This window comes from Bemisia tabaci, chromosome 4, assembly GCF_918797505.1.
Source record: "Bemisia tabaci chromosome 4, PGI_BMITA_v3".
Lineage (NCBI taxonomy): Eukaryota > Metazoa > Arthropoda > Insecta > Hemiptera > Aleyrodidae > Bemisia > Bemisia tabaci.
This window is the reverse complement of record NC_092796.1, coordinates 20,304,447-20,319,424: the sequence shown is the minus strand read 5'-3', so window position 1 is coordinate 20,319,424 and position 14,978 is coordinate 20,304,447. Positions and strand designations below refer to the sequence as shown.

General features: G+C 39.7%; 1 protein-coding gene across 5 annotated transcripts in view; it reads right to left on the bottom strand.

The window, feature by feature from the left end:
* Nucleotides 1-6,069: 6,069 nt before the first annotated feature.
* Nucleotides 6,070-14,978, bottom strand: part of LOC109035424 (trehalase) — a 78,907-nt gene continuing 69,998 nt past the window's right edge. For all 5 annotated transcript variants that reach the window (XM_019049051.2, XM_072299466.1, XM_019049052.2 and 2 more), the window contains 4 exons: nucleotides 14,242-14,408; nucleotides 9,403-9,604; nucleotides 8,538-8,734; nucleotides 6,070-7,284 (listed from right to left, as the gene is read on the bottom strand). In XM_019049051.2, coding sequence (XP_018904596.2) covers nucleotides 7,135-7,284; nucleotides 8,538-8,734; nucleotides 9,403-9,604; nucleotides 14,242-14,408 — 716 coding nt within the window. In that variant the 3' untranslated portion in view covers nucleotides 6,070-7,134. The remainder of the gene's footprint in view (nucleotides 7,285-8,537; nucleotides 8,735-9,402; nucleotides 9,605-14,241; nucleotides 14,409-14,978) is intronic.

Here is a 14,978-nt window from a genome sequence, read left to right as displayed (position 1 = left end):
TTTGGGCGCACATAACAATGCCTAACACACTAAATTCTCTATTAAAGAGAAAACACACTTTAAAAAATGGCCCGAAACTGTATGTAACAAGGTGGAAAAATGGTGCTGGGTCCACACCATTTCGTGGGAAAATCAAAGCAGAGAATTTCCAAAAATTACAATTACATGCAAATAATTGGAATTTTTGGAATTTCTTGGGAATGAGTACTCATGAGAGTTAAAATTATTCGACTCTAATCGTAAGTTTTGGAATTTCTCAGCTTTGATTTCCGTGCAAAATGGTATGGATCCAATTAATTTCATTTCCTTCTTTTTTATCTCGTGAAAAAATTCATTTAAAGCAAGTCCAAGAAATTTATTTCTGCGGAATCTCTTCAGCTTTCTAACGAGCTAATATTTTACAAAATCGACCAATTATTTAGGGATAAACTGAATTTTTACGGTTGCACAAGAATAAGATGATTGGGGTCCTTTGTCTGTTTGAAAACTGAATCGAAAATATCCAAAATTTAAACGAAAATCTGTTAGAATTGCCTCAAACTGCCCCCAACATCGTAAAAAATGTCAAAATTTTTTGGGGGAGGCTCCCCGAACCCCCCGTCAATTGGGGGTTTTCTTTACCCCTCAGACCCCCTGATGAGGGGGATGAATAACTTTAAATGAGGGGGAACTCGCATGGATTCAGAAGTGTTCTGGGGGATGGGCACCACTGTCACTTAGGGGAGGGGGATGAAATTGCGTGTTGAGACAAGGGATGATTGAAACGGAGGCTGGAGGCGGCAACACGGTGGTGGTGCGGAAACGCGGAGGCGGACGATGCGACGCGGCGGCATTGTTGCCTGAGTGTGCTAAAAATCAGCATATTTTAAATTCAAACCCACTTAAAATATCCACTTATTATCGCACGACATGGCAGCCGTGCGCGGCGGAAGGGTGATAAACGGTCGGGCCAGGGACTGGCGCGGCGCGAAGATGCTTGTTTATGAGGTTTTAATGTGTCCCCTTTAATTTAGCGGAAAAGTTGATGCAGTTAATTGATAAAGTGAAAGTAAACGGAAATGAGTTACGACTGCCAATAATCGGCCGTGAGTAATGGTGTAGCGCTAGCCTCGCCTCCCTCCACCACGTTGTCTGTCCTTGCCATCGTATACTCTCAGAAGGATTCCTTTAAAGAAAAACACCAAAAAAATGAAATCCGTTAATAGTGAAAACATCCTCGGTGTCTACCACACGGAAAAGTACGGATACACTGGAATTTTTTTTTTTTTTTTTTTTTTTTTTTTTTTTTTTTTTTTTTTTGTGTCGCAATAGGTGGTTTTAAAATTTCCAAGGAGACATTCAGACCCGTAGAAACATTTTGCCTAACAACAAAACTGCACAAGAAAAATATGGAAGAAATTCGGGAGAGCTTAATGAAACTAGAAAAAATTATTGAATGACACATTTCCTGTGTTGTTTTGTTGAATTTTGAAGGTTTTCTACAGGCGTTTTCTATCGCCGCAGGCAACTCGAAAGCCGCCAGTGAATGAATAGAACAAAATTGGAGCACCAACAATTTTGCTCTTACTGTTTAAAACATCGAAAGAATATTTCTCATCATATCTCGGAAAAATCACGGCAGATTTTGAAGTTTTCAAGTCAGTTTACCCGTATCCATTTGACGATGAAAAACTTGCAACGTCGCGTATTGAAGTATGAACGTAATCTCACCGTCGATGATGAGGAAATGTGAAACCGAACACGCGCTAGAGTGTGATATCAGCGGTAACCGTGATCTTCTCCCATCAAGGCGAAGCGGCACTGTCAAGGGCGCTCTGAGCAACTATTCCACCTCGGAAGTGTTGCACAGTATCAAACGAAAATGAAGGCGCTCCAACGCACGTACATTGACTGGTATCGTTTACCAATGGGAAACGTCCTCCTGATCCTTTGACTCGGCTTCTGTTCGATTGATTTTTGTGAAACTTGATGTCAGGTGGCATTTTTCAACTGGATACTTAGATTTCAATTCAAATTTTCAAAATTCGAAAATGCATGATGGCGGATGTGAGCCAAAACGCTGTTTAGAACTTTCATTCAAACACGAGAAAAATTCTCGAGAAATAAGCTGAAAGAGTGTGTAATTGTTATGGAGTAGGTAAATAAATTTATCATAAATCGAAATTTTGCAGCGTTGCGATGCAAATTAATCTCTTTTAGCTCTGATCTTGTCTAATGGTTTTCGTGACGGACTACCTTCTCTCTATTATTGTGAAATAACAAGACAGAATAGCGTAATTGCAAGCATTCGAATCGGGTGCATGGCCATGCATGGTGAAGATATAATGCAGGACGCAAGAATATGGAGAAGGGGAGAATGAAGGATGCGCCCTGTGGTCGCAAACTGCTGAACCTTCGAGAATCTGAATTAATGTGAATTAGCAAGTAGATGCATCCCATAAATCCGGCCATTTTATGTGATAGCAGTTGCAAATGAATTTCCCTTATTCGTTTCAATACGCCAGCTTTTCTACTTTAACCTCTGCCTAAAATAATCAAACTGATTATGCCGAGTCGATTTATTGCGAGGATTTGGATAAGCTGCGTTCTGCACGGCTTTTATTCGACGTGCTAAGCTAATCAGTGTAAACATAATGACAGTGAGACTTGAAAATTGCCTCTCGTTTCCGGTAATTCAGTATCTCTACTCCCATTTTATTTCCTCCAAAGAAAATGGACTATTACTATGACTGGAAATTTGCACAGAATAATTCTTCACACCGTGAAGTAAATAAGGACAGTTTCCGAGAAATCACTTTCTGCGGGCTGATTGTTGAAATTGATAGACAAAGCTATAGGCAAAGAAGACGTAATGAGTATGGAGCAATCCTATTGGTTAATTTGCGGGTGGTTGTTATAGACTAAGGAGGTAAATGATGGACTAACTAAAGGGTCCCTCGTGAGTTGTCGTTAGTTAGTCTATTACCTACCTCCTTTGCCCATTGCAACTACCGGGCTTCCACCAATCGGATCCCTCTATATCCTTTTTGTTTTCTTTGTTTGTAGCTTTGTATATCCATTTCAACAATCAGACCGCAGTATTTTTCAATTTAACCAATAAACGATGACAAGAAGTCTCCAGCGTCGGAAAGTGGTATTCACGTCGTTGCAGTGCGTTTCACCGTCAAAACCTTAGTCAATTTATGAAAAGCCAGCGCAGCGCGCCTTCATTATTTTGCGTATGCAACAAGGACATCCATGGAGCAGCAATAGTTGCATACCGGCGCCTTTATCAACTTCCTCGCGTCTTGTTTCTTGTGTCCGCTCTGCCTGCAGCGATTTTTATTCGCTTTTCTCTGACACTGGGCAACATTTCCCAGCTCAGATATTGATTGTTTTAATAAATCATTTAATTTTTTACTATGATTAAATCCGACCTCCTTTGACGGATTTTTATGTCACCGAATTGCGCGCCTTAAATGCCATACTTTTAAATGAGCCAGGGCTTGCCACTCCCCTTTTCCCACGTACGACCCAGGAAGGCAAGATCAGACGCCCTCATTCTCTAAATGGTCTACGTAAGTAAGGCTTACGTACTCGAAGTTTTTCTACAAAAGATGCAGATCTTCCACACAGGGCCGGATTAAGGGGGTGGCCACATGGGCCGCAGCCCATGGCGGCAAAATTTAGGGGGCGGCAAATTTTGCAATTTTTTGGAAGGAGGTATCAAAAACAGAGAGAAAAAAATCGGATCCAGAAAATAAATTGCAAACGAGAAAAGGCGACAAAACCTCTAATCTCTTGAGAGTAAAAGTGTTGTAATTTCTAATTTTGTCGTCTTTCGGTGATACAAGAGACAACACCTTTAATTAGTCGAGTTAAGAGAGAAACCAAACACGCAATTTGACCTGGAACGGAGCGGCGCGGCGGTCGGCATGAAACACATAGCGCCTACAAGACTGCATGAATACTTCACGCATTGCGTCAAACACACTGCAGTCAGCAGCAGTCGGCTTGAAACGCATAGCGCCTCCAAGACTACATGAATACTTCACGCATTGCGCCAGACAGTGTGGTCAGCAGCGGTCGGCGCGGCGTGAAACGCATAGCGCCTACAAGACTGCATGAATACCTCACGCATTGCGCCAACACAGTGCGGTCGGCGCGGCAGTGGAAGTTAAAATTTTTAACCACATTTATGTTAGTTCTTTCATAATTTTTTCGTTCTTTTTTTATAAATGGAAGGCCTTGTCCAAACAGGGATGAGTTTACGGAACTGAACTTTTGTTAGTGTTGCGACAGGGCTTTTACAAAAAATGTGCCCAACACGAGTAAACGCGTCTTATACACCCCTCCCCCACCGGCACGTTCACTTGATGGTTTTTATAGATCGTATTCGACAGATCACACAGGTGAGATTATATTGATATCAATTGGTTCAATATGTAACCAAAGCCCCAAAAGTCAATTTAAAAATCTGGGGTAACGTGTCTTATGTGATCGAATTTTTATTCTCTCGAGTACCAAATGGCAATGAAAAGTGAAATTGCTAGGTATTTTCTCATTTTCAGATTTTCCAAATTAAATCCTAAAATTTTTGTTCGAGGTTATGCTCTGTTGTTTTTAACCAAACGATACACCGAACCACTGTCGAATACGATCAATTGATGTTTCAAAACAAATGAGAAGGGGACGGAAAAATACAGGCGGCCCATGGGCGGCATGAAGGTAAATCCGGCCCTGCTTCCACACTGTGAAAAATATTCGTGTTCTTGGGTTACTTTTGGTTAATGTAGGAAGTGAGACATAAACCAAACCAAATTTTGTGTTGATTTTGGTGTAGTTTGAGGTGAATTTAGCGCAGAAAACTAAAGAGAGACGGGGAAACTCTAGTGTCAATCGATGAACCGAAAGCTTGGATTCTTTCGTGTTTTACCTCCCATATTAACTCAAAATGTCGGTTACTTTTTCTTACCGTGCACTGAATCTTTCAAGCGACGTCGCGCAAGTTTGATTCATCCACGTTTCCAGGATTATACGTCAAGAATAAGCGGGAAAACCTCGCCTGGGGAGGGCACAATAAATTCTTTTGAACGTATCTTAGTAAGTCAAATTGCGGTCTAACTTAGCAGGCAAAGATTCGAAGACACAACACTGGAAAAAAAAACACATTGGATCTAGAGTCCAGACTTTTAAAAACATCGACAAGAAAAAGTACTCTTGATTCAATCAGAATCTAGCTTAAATCAAAAACTAAGCCTCTTAATTTAAGCGGATTTCGTTTTGATTCAAGCAAAAATCCGATTGAATCAAGAGTATTTTTTCTTGTTAATGTTTTCAAGAGTCTGGACTCCAGATCCAATGTGGTTTTTTTCATTGAAGGAGATGTACAACGTCGCAAATCGAGACATTTTTGTTTTTCTAGGCCCACCATTGATCAATTCGTGCGAGGGTTTACGGACAGTAGGTCTAGAAGAAAAAGGGCTACAAAAAAAAGGGCTACCTTCTTTGGTCTACAGTCAAAATGTCTACATGAAAATGCCTACTAAAATAGTGTCTATAGTAAAATATGTCTGCGGTATTAACATGTCTTCGGTTTGATTGCCTACTTCAAAAACGTCAAAGTACGTATTTATGTCGTCTGATAAGAATCTCATTTGAAAGTGTATCCCCAAAGATAGGACGAGACTGTGGATGCTGCAAAAGCTGATGCGTAAAAATTGTGAGACACACTTCGCGAATAATTCACCATATAAATATCAACATGTATATTTTATAAATATTTTATTTAATTTTTAATTTTGTAAATATATTTTATATATTTTTAGTGGCCAACATAAATATTTTGACATTTTCTAAGTGGGCAAACAAACCGCAGACATTTTAATAGTGTAGACATATTTGACTGTAGTCATAATTTAAGAAGGCATTTTAATGTAGACGTTTTGACTGTAGACTAAAAAAGGTAGCCCTTTTTTTTGTAGCCCTTTTTTCTGTAGACGTACTGTCTGCATACCCGTGCGAGGATACGACATCCGTAGAAAGTTCATACTTAGCTCTTAAAGTTCACTAAATCATAAAACTATTAGGTTCTCAGATAGCAGGTACAGTTTATTGATGTTTTAATAAATAAATTAAATATTTACAACGCATAAATAACAGAATAATAATTATAAATAATAAATTAATAGCGTAACATATACAGTGACGTCTTTTTATCAAGAAATTGAGTTTAGAGACGGCCTAAATTCGCTGGTTATTGGGTAGATCGGTCTGATCGTGCAGCTAAACAACTATAACTAAATAATTTAAAAGGTAACATTAAGTGATGGAGATTCTCATCGCAAAGAGATATTAAAGTGTCGGCCAGCTGTAACAGCGGCACAAAAATATAATCAGCTTTTTAAAAGCTTCCTTATATTCGTGGACGGAAAAAATTGCAATTGATTCAAAGGCACTACTAAGCTTCTTGTTTTTTTATGCTCAGGTATTCGTTTCTTTCAATTTGCAACTATGAGTGTTTCACTTTTGTTTTTGGTTAACAACTTTGAAAGCTTCGTTATTATTTTAAGGTGCTCTTAGTTCGATTTTTTCCCTACTAGGGCAAAATTCGTACCTTTCGATTTTTTTGTCTATTTAAGTAACTGAGGGGGAATTTCTTATCATAATCATATTTTCATTATTCGTATCGATTTTTCATTCAGAACAATCCGATGTATTGTCACATCCTTTTGTAGCCAAGACAAGCATTGTATAGAAATTTTAGGAAATGAAGCGAAAAATGTTACTAATTATTTTTCGCTCATAAGTGTATCATAGTTCATAATATTTACTTTTCAAGTAAAAAACGGTTTTACATCGGGAAGGTCACGGCTAAGTAATCTTATTTCACTGTGCATTTCCGGTGAATAAGTTCTAGATTCCAAAAACACTTTGAAAGAGCCAAGTGATGTTTGATTGCTTTTCAGTCGTGATGTGTGTTTCTAGCAAAATATTTACGCGTGAACTTGGAAACAAATCTGATTGAGGTCATCCATGAAAACACCATTTTCCTCGAATATTTTTGCTATCTTTGAAGTTCCCGCGTAACGTAGGGGGTCTCGTCAGTAATTTTAGGTCATTCCACGATCGTTCTTAAAATTTGGACTTTCGCAGTTAGTTTGGGAGGGGGTACTCCTGGGGGCTCCTGAGTTTGTGCCCGTAGCGGCTGAGAATTTCGAAGCAAGCACCGTTGCTCCACCCAAATCCGGTTTGTGGCACGTACTCACCTCCGCCTCCAATAGAACCCAGTTGGTTCATATCGTACTGCAACAAAAATCAGGGTCCAGTTCGGTGAGGAGGAAATTAAAAATCAGCTCTTTTCCATACCGAGGAGAGGGTGAAATTTGATATAACTAACTATCAAAGATGTATTTGAGGCGTTGGGTGCAGAAAGGACTTTTCATAATTGCGCTGTCTCCAAATCTTCACTGTTAATTTATTTTTTAGACAAGGTGGAGAAATGGTGCTGTGTCCACACCATTTCGCGGGGAAATCAATGCCAAGAAGTTCCAAAAATTACAATTAGAGTCAAAAATAAATTTTTTGTTAACTCTAATGAGTACCAGCACAAAAGGGGGGGGGGGGAGTGTTCAGCTCAGGCAATTTGCATTGGAATATCAAGTTGGAGCCACGCCGAGAGACCTATACCGGTTTGGATCTTTTTAGACCTCATCCGCAGATCACACTCGTCAGTTATTTTTGACTCTAATTATAATTTTTGGAACTTCTTGGCTTTGATTTCCTCGCGAAATTGTGTGAACCCAGCACCATTTCTCCACCTTGTTACGTACATGTCGGGTTTTCTTAGTGTTTTTTCTTCTCATTTATTTTTAGAGAGGGAACTATTCGATGAATTTTCTAGAATACTTCGATTTCAGCATTCAGTAAAAGTTTCAAGTTTCCGCGCTGTGTGACTTTTTGCGCTGGAAAACTTAAAGCGCCTTCATTTAAGTTATGTACGCAACCATGTGTGTTCCTTGAGCAGGAATAGTTGCATCTCGACACTACAGATGGTGTCACATTTTAAAATTGCTCCCTCAGAGCTAGAATCACCATTCAATTCCATTTCAAACAGGAGGCTATGCCCCTTAGCCGCTTCGCCGTCCAACACCCAGAAGCGCTTTAAGCGTTGATCGCTACGCATTACTCTTATGATTTTGCATTATAGAGTATGATTTGGATTGTATTTTGCAAAAAGGAACCACTAGCATTGCAATGATGCTAAGATTTTGCAACTTCATCCTTTGCAATAAAATTGCGGAAATCGTGAAAAAATATGAAATTTAGATGGTAATTTTTGTCTTAAATTCACAGTTTTTAGCGAGTGAAATAGAAACTATTAATGGATAATCAGGTTTTTCCTCCAAGACAAAAGAAGTTGCACAATCTTAGCAACATTGCAATGCCAGTGGTTCCTTTTTGCAAAATGCAATCCATTTGAAAAACCGATGTTCTTTCCACCACTCTTATTTACGTGTCACGCTTCAAATTCCAGTGATTTAGTCTGAAATGCTCACCTTTTCAAACATCTGTCCTGTGCGAACGAAACCAACATAGTTAGTCTCCAAGTATTTCGCTCCGAGCCGGTATGCAACCTGTTGCGCCTTAGGGTACAGCGTGTTGTCCAGGCCTTGGATTCCGATCATCTGTAATGGAGGCCACATGTTTGGTGCTTCCCATTGTTGTCCGAAATTCTTAAGCGTTGTCGGGATTCCTGAAATCATAGAAGGGAAATAATTAGTTGTGCCTTTACTATTATTAGTGGTGTTCCATATTAACCCACTAATTGGTTTAAACAATAGCTTTTTCTCAGTGTATAGCCAGAGTGGACAGAAGGTTACAACAGTTAAAGGTCCGGATTTTTACGTTTTTTCTTTCTTAAAAAGTATGCACTCCGGGAATACGAATCAACGTATCGCGTGCGAGTTATCTAAATCTCTCATGTTTAAATAGATCGCATTTAGCAAAAAGGAACCAGCGTGATTACAGTGTTTTAAAAATTATGCTTCTTCATAATTATCTCTAAAATCTCCTAGAATAGCTAATAGTCTTTGCTTCCCACCAAAAAATTGTTAATTGTAAAGGGAAATACTTGTGTAAATTTTAATACTGTATATGTATTGAGTATTTTTAAAGTAGGGTGCAAAATTTTAGAGGCACAGTGATAAAAAATATGATACCAATCGTTGCACTTTACGCCCCCTCCTGAATTTTCCAGGTGAAATCTTTCATCGGAGAGGAAGAGGGGGTAGCTTAGATTTTTTAGGCTTCAACAGGAAATTTATGCATAATGCATTTTACTCTGGAAGTTATACTATCCAGAGGATTATTATCTACCCAAGGCTCAACTATGTTGAAATGACACTCAAAGTCTATCCTTACCGAGATATCTAGGTATACCGTCCTCGGAAATGATTCCCTGTGACACCAGGTACTCAACGGCGAATTTTCCCATTTCTTGCGGTGCTTTCCTGTAACTTCCGGTCCAGAGTGGAGTCAAGTTGGATGCGTAGAAGTCTACTCTGCTCTGTCCGTCCTCGTTGTCCCAATCAAACCACGATTTCAAGTCTTCACGCCACATGACCTTGAACAGATGAAGATGCAATTTGCTGAAATATCACGGGAGGAAACACTCGAAAAACCCCGTGGTGCGGCAGCTCAAGAAGCACAGATTTCAATAAGTAGCAAATACGTTCTAAAAATATTGGAATTCCATTGAGTGTTATGTATGTTGCCTATACCGCCTATTTGAAGGGGTCCCGTCTATTGAAACTTATTGCAGTAAAATTGAAGTAAGTTGCAATTTTTCATTGCATTGCACATTGCCTATCACTCTGACGCATGGACCCTTATTTTGTTGATTGTTTAAAATTGGCATAAATCGACTAAATGATATAAAAATATTGCACTTTAATGGTAAAGAAGTAAAATTTTATTGAAATCAAATTGCAATTTAATTTCAATATTTTCGTTGCACTGTGCTACTTGGGAGAAGAGGATTAAGGTTTATTCTAGTTCCAGTTTCGATACATTGTCTCTCATTTACTGCAAGTGTGTGAAGAAAGACCACGTATTTTACGAAATTTCTACTCTCAGTCATTTCTGTTGTTTAAATGATAATTTTGGCTAGAAAATCTGTTTCAAAAGAAATTTTTATCACAAATTAAACATCTTTTGACAGAAGCAAAAATTGAAGCAAATTCTGTTTTGAGAATATTTCAGTGACTGTGGGATATTTTTCGAAGAAGAAGAGAAAAAATCAAGGGTTTGTTCCTTTTTTCGTGAACACTCTTAATCAGCAGACTCTTTTCAAGTCCATTCATACGCTTCATTATTGGTACGGTTAGTGGTTAAAATGTGCAGATTTGACGATTAGCGATTCATATTTGGAAGGCGAACATTTGCACCTCACAAAAGGCTCATCATTCTAGGTGCCAAAATTCGAATTTTTCACTCCAAAATCTCACAGACAGCTGAGCGCCTCCCTTATAAACTTAAATAGCAACTTGCCGCATGTTTTACTTTCAGATCAAGTATGACCAAAATCGAGCGTAATGTAACATTATTTCTCGAAGCGCCCCAAGTAGGAGTGATTGAAATAATTTGCGATTTAATCGGAGAATGTTTCGCGATTATATCGATGTCGATCCATCGCAATATTATCGGATAAAAAATTGCGATTCCATCGCATACATTTTCAATAAAATCGCCATCTTATCGACGGTGATTCATCGCAAAATGGTCGAACGAAAAATCGTTATAAATCGAGGTAAAATTTAGATTTTATCGAACGGGATTTTATAGAGATGAAATTTCGACAAGATTGACGGTACGATCAGATGTTGATAATCGTTGAAATTTTTTCGACAAAAGATCGCAACCTAATTTCAAAACATCGCGACTTTTCCGTTGAAAAATGCTACTTGGGTCTCCCTATATTCGACAAGATATCGATGACCTCCCGACAGTCATGATGAGATGCGAAAGAGTTCGGCCACTTCCGTATTTGGCTTCGAATCGACCTTCAAAGAGTGTCAGGAATCGATTGAAAAGCTGAGTACAATCGACGAGAACAAGTGTCTCAATTGGTCAACGCGTGATCGCTTTATCAAATTATGTGCGCCAAGGGTACGGAAGATCGTGATGGCATCCGAAAAGACGCGATGCGAGTGTCTTGCGCCAGCTCCTACGGTCATGCCGATCTAATTTTTAAGTTCCTTCGTATAGCCGTCTAGGCACAACGCAGGTCGATCGTCAAGTTCCATCACGAGAGCGAGAGTATATAACGATCTTGGATGCCAATGGAGGTATCGCCTCATGGACGTCAAAAAGGAGGATCCAGCAATTTGGCAACACCGAATTCCCTCCGTTTAAACCTATGTTGAATAATCTATTATTGTCGGAGCACCTGGCCCCTCCAAGAATCGATACATTTCCATAGGTTTCAATGGAGAAAAACAATGTTGTCAACTCGGTGGATCCGCCAATGGTCTCACTAGATCAACGAAGAATCTTTTTTTGCATCTTAAGGTGATTCGATGGACGCCATATTTTGTGTCAGAACGGCATGCGATATATCGCATCAATTGGTTCCATTTTTTCAGCTACTCGTCATTTTTCTCCAATTTCTCAGCCTCGGCTCCTGCCGTCTGCACTGAAAAAAAACTCCGGCCGTGGGAGCCGCAATTACGGGCTATATAGACATACCGTCCGTTCCGGGCTCAAAGGCCGAAAATTCCGGCTGCTGGAGGCGTAGCTACGATTGCTCCGGGTTCAGAGGCCGAAGCTACGGCTCCAGCAGCCGGAATTTTCGGCCTTTGAGCCCGGAACGGACGGTATGTCTATCTAGCCCGTAATTGCGGCTCCCACGGCCGGAGTCTTTTTTTCAGTGTGGCCGTTTAACTCTGGAGCACCCTGTATAAGTACTCTATTTATTTATACTGTACCCAGACTCAAGTCGAGTTCATGGCTGTATTAGACAGCAACGCATTAAAAAATTCACGACACCTCTTCCAGTGGCGAAGCTCGAATCATCGGCTATCGATATATTCCCATCCGAGGCCACGGTCAAGAACTCAAGAATCGAGTATTGAGGTGTTTGACTCTTATTCGTTCCGAGCACTTCGATAATAGTCGATCCTTTTCCATAGGTTCAAATTATACACGAATCGATTCATCGCAAAGCACACCACGCCGCTGATCTCTCCGCATCTCGGTCATCGAGCGCCTGAAAGCTCTCAAGCATGCTCCGATACTTCCGGCGTCTGTTTCGGAGGCGGCGTGGTGCATGGTGCAGTCTATTGTGTTATCCCTGCATCGGAGCGCTATCGCATTCGCACCACCGCACCACGTATGCACCAGACAATCGGAAGGAGCCGATTCCTCTGCCGGTGCAAGATGATCGAGTTAGGGAAATTCTGAATTCAGCCAGAATCGAATTAAATATCCGTCTTCGCTCTGTAGTATCGCGCCAAGAGGGAAAACTCCGGCAAATCTAATAGCCCCGACTTTGAGGGGTTTCGATGCCGATGTGTATTTCCATAGCAAACTTTCGAAGCGATCGAAGAATGCTGAGTTGTGAAAATGCGGAATTTCTGTCGGTCTTCAAATTTTTTACGCAGGAACTACGAGTATGTCTTCTACTTTGTTTGTAAGTTTCTGATCGGTCTAAAAGTGACAAAATTTAATCGCAAGAAGTTTTGATTACTTCCCCGGTAAACATTGGCGATAGGAGCTGCGTTCCAAAATACTATAAGAATTATTATAGCCGGCTAAAGGAGGCGATAGAAAATCATATAGCTGGCTGTAAAAAACGGAGAAAATCATAGAGCCGGGCTATACGAAGCGATAAAAAATTATGAAGGCGGGCTATAGTTCCTATCGCCGGATTACACACCTTATCGCCATCTGCTATGAAAGGCTATAGGAAATTGTGTAGAAATTCGTGTGCTTTGAAAATCATTAAGTTTGATACGGAACCACTTGAATATTTACAAAACACACATTATATTTTCCTTTAATACATATTTTTTTTAATCAATTAAAATGAGAATAATCCATACAGAGCGTGCAAACATATAAAAATTATGAGTTGAAAAACGCTGACTCCGCCAGATTAAATATTAGAGCCTAACACAAAGCGGAGCGGCGACGCACTGGCGCCTACAAACCTAACAGGGATACTTCACGCATTGCGCAACGCGTGAAGTATCCCTGTTAGGTTTGTTTGCTGGCCGCCCGCTCACCACGCCGCAGCGTGCCACGGCGCTTGAAGCAACTATTTCACACCAGAGGTGTTGCGTAGTATCATACGAAATTGAAGTTAGTTGCATTTTTCATTGCATTGCATATTGCCTATCTCTCTGACACGTGGAGCTCATTTTGTTGATTGTTTAAAATCGGCATAAATCGACTAAATGATGTAAAAGTTTAGCAATTTAATGGTAAAAAAAATGAAAATTTTATTGAAATCAAATTACAGTTTAATTCCAATATTTTCGCTGCATTGTGCTACTTGGGCACTTCCCAATAGGAATGATCTATGTTTTCTTGAAATGGCAATCCCAACGACAAAGTTACTGGTTTCAGTCATCAGCATCGCCAAAACTTTTGCCTAATAAAGGGAGGGGGAATTACGGGGGGTGTCAGGAGAAGAGTGGAAGAGAGGGTGTCCTCTCTTTTCACTATCCGCCATCTTGACTGTTCTTCAAAAATTCAATTTTTGTATCGAAATATGTAAAAAAAACAAACCTTGGAATACAGCTCAAATAAGTAAATATTCTGCAAAACTCTCAGTGCCACTTGGTCCGTCCAAACGTTCAGCTTACAGTGTGAATTTTTGATCATATCATACCTAAACTCGTAGTTTCCCTCGCGTAAGAGGGAATCTAAATTTCGATGTTGCCAAATTTCCTCTCATAAATTGCATTTTTCCCAAGTGAATTTCGCGCATTTATAAGTAACTAAGAATTTACCGGATTTTTCCTTTGATCTCATGCAAAAATCAGACAAATTTTGGACGGAAATTGCACAGACTTATTCTTGTAAATAATTGATTTTCTTTAGTAAACTTTGCAACCTTGGAATGGAGTAACGTTCCTTCGGGAGATGACGAACTGTCATCTTTGCTTTTTGCAAAACATAAGCACGGACAACTTTTATTTTATTTTATTTTTTTCCCATCCATAAAAATGAAATTAGAATAAGTGAATTTGGTCTCACCTCATCGATGGCCGTGAGCAGTTCTTCCGCAATCTGGAGGTAGTATTCACCTTTCGAAATGTCTCCAGCCATAAAGAACCAGTTGCTCAGATAGTGGGCGTTGAGCTGTAGGAATGCGTTCAGATCTACCGGAATGATGGAACGGGTTTTCAGGTACAGCAATGATTCTGAAATAGAACGGAGACTTGTGACCTGACCGTATGAAGAGTTTCCATGCGTTGGAGCACATGCCTTAAACTTAAAAGCCTTCGCGAGTGAATGTCATGACATGAACAAATGGTATTCCCGCTTTTGGACATCGGAGAAATTCCGGATCCACTAAAGCAATGAAGCATTAAGGTAAATGTAAACTGTAGAGATTCGATGAGCTTCAAAGATTTTAATCCAGCGTGCTATCACACCATTAATTATTTACTATTATCATATTGAATAAGGTTCAATGGGGAAAAAAACACATTGAATCTAGAGTCCAGACTCTTGAAAACATTGACAAGAAAAAATACTCTTGATTCAATCAGATTTTTGCTTAAATCAAAAGGCAATCCGCTCAAATTAAGAGGCTCGGTTCTTGATTTAACCAAAAATCCGATCGAATCAAGAGTATTTTTTCTTGTCGATGTTTTTAAGAGTCTGGACTCTAGATCCAATGTGTTTTTTTTTCCAGTGTTCATTTTCCCAGAGAAATAGAATCTCTACAGAACTATATATGATCAGTTATTTACTCGAAATGACCCTTG